Source organism: Monodon monoceros, unplaced genomic scaffold (assembly GCF_005190385.1).
Source record: "Monodon monoceros isolate NGI ecotype Baffin Bay Population unplaced genomic scaffold, NGI_Narwhal_1 Super_Scaffold_5, whole genome shotgun sequence".
Lineage (NCBI taxonomy): Eukaryota > Metazoa > Chordata > Mammalia > Artiodactyla > Monodontidae > Monodon > Monodon monoceros.
The window spans coordinates 86,039,232-86,051,494 of record NW_021703782.1 but is presented as its reverse complement, the minus strand read 5'-3'; the positions used below and the strand labels follow the sequence as shown (position 1 = coordinate 86,051,494).

The following is a 12,263-nucleotide window of genomic DNA, read 5'->3' as shown; positions in this document are numbered from 1 at the left end:
TTCTGAAACTTTACCCTAGCCTGTGTATGTGACATGAGGTTAAAGTTTCCTCTAGGTGGTAAGACCCAGGGAAGAGATCTATACAGGGATAATGTGTTCCTAATATAGGAGGTATGCAAGGGGAGGCAAGTCCGGTAGAACTTTTTTTAAAGTATTTTCTAAATATGGCAAGCAACATACCAGGGCAGGATAAGAAACTTTGAGAAAGAGGCAAAAAGAACTAAAAGATACCATAATGCACGGAGTTTTCTACCCTACTCTACCCCTCCAGGGCCTCCAAATTTAATCACTAGCTTTTATAATGGAGACACAAGTAATTGATAAAGAAGCTGAGGAGGAAGTGCAAAGCCAGAAGTCTCAATGAAAGTGATGTAAGCTGTGTACAGCACCTATTCTCTGAGCTCCAGACCATTTTAATCCAACTGCTTACTTGAAATCTCCACTCGGATGTCTCAAAAGCACTTCAAAACTCAACATGTCATAATGTCCTCCACTAAACCTGAGCCCTCCTCTAGTGTTCTATCTCTGCCAGTGGCACTACCAGCTGTAAAACCAGAAACCTAGCAACTCAAAATCAAAAACAAAACAACAACAACAAAAAAACAATTAAAAAATCAGCAGAGGACCTGAACAGACATTTTTCCAAAGACGACATACAGATGGCCAACAGGCACATGAAACAATGCTCAACATCACTAATCATCAGGGAAATGCAAATCAAAACCACAATGAAATATTACCTCACACCTGTCAGAATGGCTATTATCAAAAAGACAACAAATAACAAGCTCTTGAGAGGATGCAGAGAAAAAGCAACCCTTGTACACTGTTGGTAGAAAGGTAAATTGGTGCAGCCACTATGGAAAACAGTAGGGAGTTTCCTTAAAAATGAAAATAGAACTACCATACCATCCAGCAATTCTATTTCTGGGTATTTATCTGAAAACAAAAATACTAATTTGAAAATACTAATTCAAAAAGATAAATGCACTCCTATGTTCACTGCAGCATTATTCACAATAGCCAAAATAAGAAAGCAACCTAAGTGCCCATTGATAGATGAATGGATAGTGAAGATGTGAGCTATATACACTGGAATATTACTCAGCCATAAAAAAGAATGAAATCTTGCCACTTGCAACAACATGGATAGACCTAGAGGGTATTACGTTAAGTGAAATATGTCAGACAGCAAAAGATAAATGCCATATAATTTCCCTTATACGTGAAATCTAAAACACAAAACAAATGAACAAACGTATTAAAACAGAAGGAGTCATAGTTACAGAGAACAAACAGGTGGTTGCCAGAGGGGAGAGGGGGAGGTGGATGGGTGAGGTAGGTGAGGGAGATTAAAAGGTAAAAACTTCCAGTTACAAAATAAATGAGTCTCAGAGATAAAATGTACAGTGTGGTCAAAATAGTCAATAATAATGTAATATCATTGTATGGTGACAGATAGTAATTAGATTTATTGGGGTGATCATTTGTAATGCATAGCAATATTAAATCACTATGTTGTGTGATTAGCATAGTTAATTCCTACAGGAATTAACACAGTAGGTCAATTATACTTCAAAAACAAACTCACAGAAAAAGAGATCAGATTTGTGATTACCAGAGGCAGAGGGTGGGGGGACTCAGAAGTAGATGAAGGTAGTCAAAAGATACAAGTACTAGGGGTATAATGCACAACATAATAAATATAGTTAACACTGCTATATGTTATATATAATTAACACTGTTGCCTAGTATATATGAAAGTTGTTGAGAGTAAATCCTGAGTTCTTGTCAAAGAAAAAATACTTTTCTCTTTTTCTTTTATTTTTTATCTACATGAAATGATGGATGTTCACTAATCTTACTGCGATAATCATTTCATGATGTATGTAAGTCAAATCATTATACTGTACACCTTAAACTTATATAGTGATATATGTCAATAAAACTGGAAGGAAAAAACCCCCAGAAACCTAGGCCATCATCATTACATCCTTTCCTTTCATTTGTGCTCTACACGCAGTCACCAATTCTGTAGATTTTACCTCCTAAATAACTCTGTAATCACTATTACCACAAGTCAGTATCATATCTCAACTTATATTCTTGCAAAACTTCTTAACAGGCCTCTGATCCATTCTTTCTCCCCAGTAATCAGCTCTCTATATTGCAGCTAGAGTAATATGTTAGCATCACTCTTCCTGCTTACTTGTCTTGCCACAAGTCCTTGGATAAAACTGAAAATCTTTTAACATGAGCTGTTAACATGACCTTAAACATGACATTACATAATCTGCAAGACCCTGCATGATCTTCCTTCCCATTGCCTACCTCACCTGTTTCAACTCACACCAGACTTCTTCTGTCTTGCTGTATTCCAGCTGCAGTAGCCTGCTGTGAGTTTCTCTAATATGCTTTGCTTCCCACCTGGGAACCCTCACATTTATCAATTCTTCCTGTTCTAAAACATATACACAATTTTTTGTTAAAACAAGTTCCAAAAACTTTTTTTGGAATGAGCCCATTCTATATATCTAAGTATACACACACATGCGCGCGCGCACACATGCACACTTGCTTCATTTATTATCAAAGCCTGATGGTGAAGAAGGGCAAAGACAACTTTGAACTGGGACTCTATCAACCTGAAAGAATGCCTATCAGGGTCTCTCAGACTTCATCTCAGATCTCAAGTCTCCCATTACCCTCCAAATACTGATGGATAAAGTGACAGATAAACATAGATGGATAAAGGCAATATAAATTATCTGAAGTTTATCTAGATAATATAACTGATTTTGCAAGACTTCAGGTGGCCATGACTAAAAGCTTTAGGTGATACAGGTCTGAAGATATGCTTTCACAAATATGAATTCTGCTAGATCACAGTAAAATATATAGAATGTATGTCTCCAGAGACAGTATGCATAGGCAATCTCAGCCATTATCCTTTGGTCACGCACCTCAGTCACCAGGAGCTCAAGAAAACCTACACTATCAAAATTAAGCCTCTCAATTACTTGACTATGGAATTCGTCTAAGGTAACTGCTATGTTAACAAAGGGGAGGGAGGCGGGAATGACACGCCCCAGCCAAGCACAACTGCAGTCACTCCTATGGAATGGTTCAAAGTAATCTGGGATGTACAAGGCATGAGGTACCCTCTTCAAAGAAGCATAGCTTAAAGTTATGCTTATAGTCCCTATAAATCATGAGAAGTAAAAGCACAATCAATTGACTCTAAGCAAAATAATAATAACTAACACTTTTATACTCTTAAGGGCCAAGCACTATCTTAAGCTCTTTACATACATTAATTTGTTTAATCCTCTCAAGAATCCTACGAAGTAGGATACTTGGTTATCTCCGTTTTCCAATTTGGAAGCTGAGGTATAAAGAGGTTAAGTAACTTGCCCGGGACCTCAGAGTTAGTATGTGGCAGAACCAGAATTCAAATTAAGATAGTCTGACTCCTGAGTCTATGCTCTTAACAATTAGCACTGTACTACCTGAAAACAAAGATCAGAGGTCCATGAAAAGAAAGTCAGAACATCTAAGAGCATCAAAAGGACTTAAGATTTTCTTTAAGACTGGAAAAAACTAGGAATGAGCAACAGGCTGTAACATGTACCACCCTGCCAAACACAAGGGCAACAGTAACAGCTCTTCTTACCACAGGCATATGATCATTAACTCTGAGAACATGATGACGGCCACCATCTGAAATGGCATGGTTCTCCTGGCTTTAGCTTAATATACGTGAATATGACAAATTCAAATGTGAGTCTTAATTCTGCATTCAACAAAAAACTCTACCAACTGGGCTACTTAACTGGAAACTATGCAGTGCAATAAGTGCCTGAAGTTATGATGCAGAAACTTCCTGTTCTTAGAACCAGTGGCAAAAAACCATTATACCCGTGTTTATATGCTACTCTGAATCCAAAGGCATCAATAACCAAGTGGCCATAATTAGACACTGTGATATATGGGTTTCCCACCAGCGTCTACTCAGACAAGGAGAAAATTTCTGATTCAAATTCTACATTAGTATTCCAGACAGTTGAGATACACGAATCTAGAACCACTGCAAATATCACTAATCAATCTACAATTTAAAGGGGCCAAACTATTACTATAGTCATTTCAGTTAGTATTCATTAAGCACTTTCTATGTGCCAGGCACTATACTAAGCTTCTAACATGGACTATCTTTTTAATTATCACAATAGACAGCAATATGTCTTTGTATTTTATGGTTGAAGAAAGAGAGGTTAAAGAAGTTATGAAACTTCCTTTGATCACACAGCTGTCAAATGGCAGTCACGATTCAAATCCAGGAAGCTGCCCCCAGAGTCTGTACTTTTACACCACTCTAGGCTGCATACACTGCAGAGGACTGTACAAAACAGTCATAGGGTTCCTGCAACCAGAGCAAAGGGATCAGTGAAAAATCCTAATGCCACCAGGAATTACGCCACTTGTATCACTCCACACCAAAGACCTCTCCTTTGAATCAGGTAATGAGTAGAAATCCAGAATGCTCTATCCAGCTGGTAAGTTAGACAACCAGAATCTTACCAGCTGACCATAGTTATGGCAACACATAACAAGAGTATTGTGCTCAAAAGTGATGCAACGAGCTAGAAAAGGAGAATTATATATTGTTGAGGAATTCAGGAATCTGATAATCATAAATAGTTAACTGGTAGAAAGCTATGCCCTCTGTAACAGTGAAACAGCTTGGATTACTACCACTGTACACAGATGCAACTGAGGTGATCCACAGAAAAAAAATCTAATAAAAGACCTGGTAGGGAATACTGTCTTTTCACCCTGAGCCCAGTTGTAGATATCAGAGCAGAAGAAGAGGTTCTTTCCCAACTAGGATTTGGGGAAATACAGTGTATCAGAGGCTGAGGAAGGCTCATCCATTTTTGCAGCCTCTGAGCTGTCTGTTCCATCCAATGAAGTCTAGGAGGCTCACATTCAGCCACGGAAACCAGAGGACTCATCATCTAATTATGGGAGGTGGAATGGAAGTAGAGATGGGGGTACTCTCAGGTACCACTAGTAGCAGTATAAACTGACAAAACCTTTCTGAAGGGCGACTTGGCAATACACATCAAAAGATATTTAAAAGCATATACACAATGACTCAGTAATTCCATTTCTACTAATTTATTCTAAGTAAATAATTAAAGAGTATAAGCCGAGACTTGACGACAAAGATTTCATCTTACTGTTATTTATAATATTAAAAGGTTAGGACCAACATAAAAGTATGACAAAAGGATACTAACTAAAAATCAAGTAGGGCTTCCCTGGTGGCACAGTGGTTAAGAATCCTCCTGCCAATGCAGGGGACACAGCTTCGACCCCTGGTCCAGGAAGATCCCACATGCCGTGGAGCAACTCAGCCTGTGCGCCACAACTACTGAGCTTGCGCTCTAGAGCCCGCGAGCCACAACTACTGAAGCCCGCATGCCTAGAGCCTGTGCTCTGCAACAAGAGAAGCCACCGCAGTGAGAAGCCCGCGCACTGCAACAAAGAGTAGCCCCCACTCACCACAACTAGAGAAAGCGTGCGTGAAGCAACAAAGACCCAACGCAGCCAAAAAAAAAAAAAATTAAAAAAAAAAATCACATAATATATATCCATATTAAAGAATTCTGCTAAATCATTAAAAGTGTTGTAGAATGATATTAACATGGAAAAAGATATCCCTACATATTAAGTGAGAGCAAATTATAAATCACTATACATAGTGTGATACCATAGTTTTTTTAAGTTTCTATATGCATTAAAAAAGACTGGAATGTAATACATACAAATGCTAAAAGAAGTTATCTCTGGGTGGCAGGATTATGGGTGATTTTTATTTTATTTTCATTTATCTATATTTCCTAATTTCCTACAATAAACTTGTGTTACTTATATTTATAATGCAACAGAAGTGCACAGGCTGGCTGTGCTAACACTATTATAAATTAGTTCAAAATATAATTAGCTATCATCAGCAAATATCAATAACTGAGACCATATTAATCAGAACCCTGTGGCCGGGAAGAAGTGCCAACTGAGGATATAAAACATAGAAAAAGAAAGCTGTAGAAAAAATCCACTAACTTCAAAGTATTGTCCACCCTACATTGGAGTGGAATATCTATCACTATGGCATTCAATATGTGTTTGCTGCATGAATAATCCTGCTTACATTCAGCCAGGCACTGCAAAGAACCATTGTCCTTAAAAAAATTTTTTTAAGTTAGGTCTGTTTCACTATATTTCTAGTTTCTTTTTAAACTGTCAAGTTCAATAAAAATGAAGGTGTCTGTATTTAAACACAGTGATACAAGTATGTCAGCATGGTCCTTTGAAGAGGGTACCTCATACTTTGTACATCCCAAATTACTCTGATCCACTCCACAGGAATGACTGCAGTTGTGCTTGGCTGGGGTGTATAAAAACCCCAGTTATACTTTCCTGGTCACACCTCTATTTTAGAAAGCAAAGACCTTCCCTCAAAAAAGAAAGAGAGCTGGAGAGAAGGGAGATACATGTACTACAGAAAAATGATTTGTAGCAGCAAGGGAGACCAAATTCCAGAGTTTTATCTAAATCATGTTCTATACTTTCTATCAACGATTTTTACTAGACTAAGCTAGTTTCTTAATAACAACAAAAAAAAAAAACTACTTTATAGGGGTTTATATCTTAAGTTTTATCTTAAGATCTAAGATATATCTTAAGATAAAGATATATCTTAAGTTTATATTTTAAGATATATCTTAAGTTTATATCTTAAGTTTTAATGACATTAATCATGCCACCATTTAAAGGCAAAGGAGCAAGGCAAGAAGGGTGGTAATGAAAGAAGCTTGAGCTGGGAAGAAAGACCTGGTATGAATCCAGACTACCACTTGCTAGCTGTGTGACTCTGAACAAGTTATTTAACCTCTCTCAGTTCCATCTTCCATATCTTTACAACAGGAATAACAGCTGTTGTGAGAATTTAAAGCAGTCTAATACAATACTGGATACAGAACAATACTCAAATTTCATTCCTCTTTCCTTTCCTCAGGACTGAGAAAAAGGCATAATTTTGGAACATGAGATACAGTTGGTTACCTGGATATGGTGGAGGCCTCCGAACTGTTAGGGTACAACAAGAAGGCAAAGGATAGCAAATACCAGGGCAGAGGAAGAAACTGGGATGAGGAAGCCAAGTCTAGACTTGCTACTGGTTGCAGGTCATGTTGTGCTTTAAAATTCTCCCTACTCAGTTCAATCTCCTCAGTCTAGGTTTGTTCAGTCTTGCACATCAAGCCTTGCCTGACTGTCACTATTCCTCTCTAAGCAGAAAGTAGAATATGCGGGGGAAAGGGAGGAAAAGCAAACAACTGACAATGTATGCTCTTGATGACATCCTCCCTCTGGGATCCCTTCCCCTTTCCTCTCCACCTTTATTATTCCTACAGCACAAACCCTTCCTAGAAACAGCAACCCCTATGAATATGAATGATCTCCTGCACAAGAATTTAACTGAAACTATCAAATTCTAAGCACCAAGATTCTAGAAAGGTGCAAATGTCTTATTTGTTTCAATGGTTTCTTTGAACATACACATTTTATCAGGTAAAGAAGCCTTTGGGATTTTATCTTAAAACCACTTAAGGACATAATCAAAAGGTTTGAGTATCAAATAAAGCCACCTATCCATAACACATCCTGTTCACAAGTGTCCCAGAAACTCGATATAAACAAAATCCCTCTGTTTATTTCTAGAAGATAATACTGTGGTTTTCTGTATCCAACAGTACACCTTACATACCCAAGGTAATTATGTTTTCTTCCTCTACTCAAACAGAGCATCTGTTGCTAACACAAGTCCAAGTTATTTTCACAAAAAAGCAGCTGGTCAAGCTAATCCATTTGCTGACTAGCCACCATCAAGCTTCTGTAAGACTGTCCAGTTAACTTAACCTCTATTGTCAGATTGCATGAGTCAGAATTTCCAATCCTCTTTCAATTAGGATTTAACAACTCTTCTTTGGCACCATCATTTGAAACATTTATTACAGACATAAACACAGAAAACATGCTTTAAACTTAAGGACAAAGGTAAGAAATGGTTAGACTGGACTAGAAAAATAGTTATACAAATTATCAACAAAGGGATAAAGTTACTTTGAAGTCGAGATTATGAGATTACTAATAGCTAACGGATAGTACTTATGTGTGCTAGGCACCAAGTGATTTTTAAAAATTAACACGATCTTCATAACCCTTTGAGGTAAGGAGACTTTAAAGATGAGGAAATGGAGACTGCAAATTGCCCAACCTCATTCAGTTCATAAATAGAAGGACTGGAGACGACTCTGAAGCCATCCTCTTAATAATTTAAAGCCCAAATCCCAAATACCTTACAAATGGATATATATTCAAGCCACTCTCACCCTCTGCCACTTGCAGGAACTATGTTTCCTTATGCTGCCTAAGGTATCATCCCTGCTATTATTTTTGTTGTAACATTCTATAATAGAAAAGAGAAATCATGCCAGGGGTGTACTACTACTGTTTTATTTCAAGAGAAATACATAACCAGCTCAGTTCATTATTAGTTGAGGTATATAATTGAATCTGCAGTAATTCATGAGAAAAGAATGCTCAAATTCAGAGCATTGAATTGGTTATAAGCATCAACACATGATGCTTATTTTAAGCTACAAAACAAAGCGTTTTTTATTAGAAATATTATTTAATACTATCAATGAAATTCAACATATTTTCTAATATTGAGAACTTGATTCTCTAACTTATCTAAGATACATTAGTACCAGTAAGAAAGAACAGCTGATTCTTCTCTACCTCTGGTAAAACTGTACACAGTATGTGTAAGTACTCAAATACAACATTTGGAATGAAACCAAGTTCAGATCTTAGCCTTATGTATGGCTAGTGGTATGACCTTGCAGGACTCACTCCAACTCTTGAGTCCTCATTAAAATGAGAGACAATGCATGCCCTGGCAAAATAAGATGATCCACATTAAAATACTTTTTAAAATTATATTTTACAGCACACAGAGTATTTTAGTATATTCTTTGTAAACTTTAAAGCACTGTACTTTAAAGTACATAATTCATACTTAATTATATTACCTCCTTTTCACAGTAACTATAAAATATTCTCATTTCCACTGTATAAATGAGGAAATTGATTAATCACAGTTAAGTGATTTGCTCCATATCACAAAGCTACATATAGCAGCATGGAACCCAAGTCTCTGGACTCCAAGTCTTTGCCCTTCCGTTTGCTCTGAACTAATGTCCACTCAGATATCACATGACTTTTATTTAAAAAGTTAAATAAGCTTTGAAATGTTTTACAAATTCAAAACACACAAAATGTAATTTTTAAAAAATGTCTTACTAATAGTCATGAAAATTAAAAAATTGAATATACCTGAGTTTCAAGATGCACACATACAATGAAATCATATGAGTTTTGTTAAATACTGTAATAGTTAACGCTAAACACATCACTACACTATTCTCTCATGCCCCCAGTGCTCAAGGAAGTGAATCCAGGCAAAATTATAGAAAACAATGTTCTAACGTTTTTTCCAGTACTTTCTATCTAATAATAGAAAAGAATGGCCTCTTGGACATGCCCTTGTTTTCCCCTGCTACATTATTAGTAACACTGTGTTCCTTCTTATTATACTGCACTATATTTCAATTACTATAATCTAACAAAGAGAGCACCGTGGTTGATTTTTATATAGGGATTATAACTAAATATTAATAACACTTCTAATTGTATTCAAACGTTGGCTATGTTCTCTAAATATATATATATATATATATATTGGTTAATAGAAACGGCTAGTTCTGTATACCCTTTCTTTAACTTGTTCAGAAAGTATAAAACATGCCAAAACAACCATTAAGGTAACTGACCAGCAACACTGAACTGGTCAGAGGGTGGGACCGCTGCTCTGACAACTGTCAGTCTTTTCTCTCAATTCAACCAACACTAAACACCAAGACGTGCTAGTGAACTAGTCCCGAGGAGGGCTGGGGCGGTGGACAAGGCTGGGGCGGGGGGCGGTACTAAGGAGATCTGGTTCCCGACCTAAAGAGGCACAGATTTTGCCAAGATAGGAGAAGACTGGGTCGAGTAGAGGGGCCAGCTTCGGCGTCAGCCGGTAGACCCCCATGTGCCTTGGCTTCCTCTTCTGCTAAGGATGGATAAACTCTCACTAGCTCACCGGGAGGCTGCGAGAATCAAAGAGGGCCCAGACCGTTGCAAAAAATGATGAAAAACTGGGGGCGGCTCCCGCTATCCCCTCAGGAGCCAGGGACCAGGACCCAGGACCAAGTACAGGGCAGAAGCTATCCAGGGTCACGGGGCGCGGTCCCCGCAGCCCGGCGGGCGCCGCTTTTCTCCTGGGAAAGAGCAAAGCGGCCTGGCGGCCTCGCCCTCCGCGGCCATAGCCCAGCCTCAGGCTGGCCTGGCCAGCCCCGCTCGCCCACCGCCCACCCGGCCGGGGAGCTCTGCCCAGCCTCGGCGGCCCAGTGCCCGCGCTTACTTTCTGGGAGTCCATGGCCAGGGGCTGTGTCCGCTAGACCCCAAACCGCGTCGAAGAACCTTGCGAGGAGACGGAGGGAGGTCGGACACAACGACACGGCTACCCGGGGCCGCTGCTCTGCTGAGCCACCGCCGCCTCTGCCTCAGCCTCAGACCTCACCGGCGCCGCCCGGCCGCGCCCCGTCCGCGCCCAGCCCCGCGCGCGCCGCAGTCGCGCCGCCGTTGCCAGGGTGAAAGGGCGGCCCGCGGAAGGGAGGGGGCCAGGAGCGCCTTGCGCACGCGCCCTGCTGCGAGAAGAGATGGGGAGGGGTGGAAGGGGGGTGCTGGTTATCCGGTGCAGCGACGGAGCGGCAGAGAGAGAGGAGTGCTCGCCCCTCGGTCCCGCCGGTCGTTTGAAGAAGCCTCGCCCTCCTTCCCCCATCCTTTTTCCTCCAGCGCGCGCGATTGCTGCAGGCTTTGGAATGGACCACTGGGCATCCAGCAGCCGGGTCCGTGGGGAGGGCAGGGGAAGGAAAGCTCTGGCCCTGGAGATAGATCAGCCCCTTCTCCATCCTGCAAGCATCTGAAGCACCTCCTTATGCTAGCCCTTGGAGAAGCAGCCAGGCTAAGACAGGCCCAGCGGTCCAGTGGGAAGGAAATGGCTGGGAGGGGGATGTAGTGGAAACATGCGGAAAGCCTGTAGGAACGTGACAGAAACTTGGGTAGACTGTGGAGTCTGGTAGACCTTTACCAGAGAGCCCCCTGGGAACCTTGCTCACTGTGACTTTGAGCAACTACTCTCCCAGAGTCTGTTTCATCTTTGGTAAAATAAATAATTCTGACTTCGCAGAGCATTATGAAGATTAAATAACGTATTGGGGGCTTCCCTGGTGGCGTAGTGGTTGAGGGTCCGCCTGCCGATGCAGAGGACACGGGTTCGCGCCCTGGTCCGGGAAGATCCCGCGTGCCACGGAGCGGCTGGGCCCGTAACCCATGACCGCTTGGGCCTGCGCGTCCGGAGCCTGTGCTCCGCAATGGGAGAGGCCGCAACAGTGAGAGGCCCGCGTACCGCAAAAAATAAAAAATTAAAGAAAAAAATAACGTTTTGGAAGTGCCCAGTACATAGTTAATGCTCAGTAATTATAGTTATTGGTGGGAAGCTAGAACCTGCTCAGTCTGGACTGAGGGGACAATAGAGACTAGAAAGCTTGGGAAGGTACGATTCAAAATGTTCTTCCCCAAGTGGACAGGCCTCATCTTCCATTTCGATGACTGCAGAGGTTCAGAAAAGTTCAACTGGGCAATCACTTATTGTGAATGAACAAAAGGGAAAAATATATTGAGTACGTATTAGGTACCAATTCCATGGACTGAGAATCAGCAGTGACAAGGCATTTTATATACATATATATATGTATATAAAATGCCTCCTTACATTACATCTCTAATGTAAGGAGTTTAGACGTTTTACAGGGAAAAATTACATGGGATAAATGGAATCAGAGAATTGTGTGGGCTTCATGTTCGGTAGGAGAGTCAGGGAAGGCCTCTCTCGGGTCACTCCTGAGAGTGAGAGAATAACTATACAAACATCTGGAGAAGAGCATTCTAGACAGAAGAAACAGCAAATACAAAGGTCCTGAGAGGGCATGGTCTCTATGTTTAAGAAACAGCATTTATCCTATAAG

General features: G+C 40.4%; 1 protein-coding gene across 1 annotated transcript in view; it reads right to left on the bottom strand.

Moving 5' to 3' along the window:
• Window positions 1–10,718, bottom strand: part of FSD1L (fibronectin type III and SPRY domain containing 1 like) — a 59,146-nt gene extending 48,428 nt beyond the window's left edge. Inside the window, exon 1 of the mRNA XM_029203106.1 lies at window positions 10,598–10,718. Coding sequence (XP_029058939.1) covers window positions 10,598–10,612 — 15 coding nt within the window. The 5' untranslated portion in view covers window positions 10,613–10,718. The remainder of the gene's footprint in view (window positions 1–10,597) is intronic.
• Between the last annotated feature and the right edge of the window lie 1,545 nt (window positions 10,719–12,263).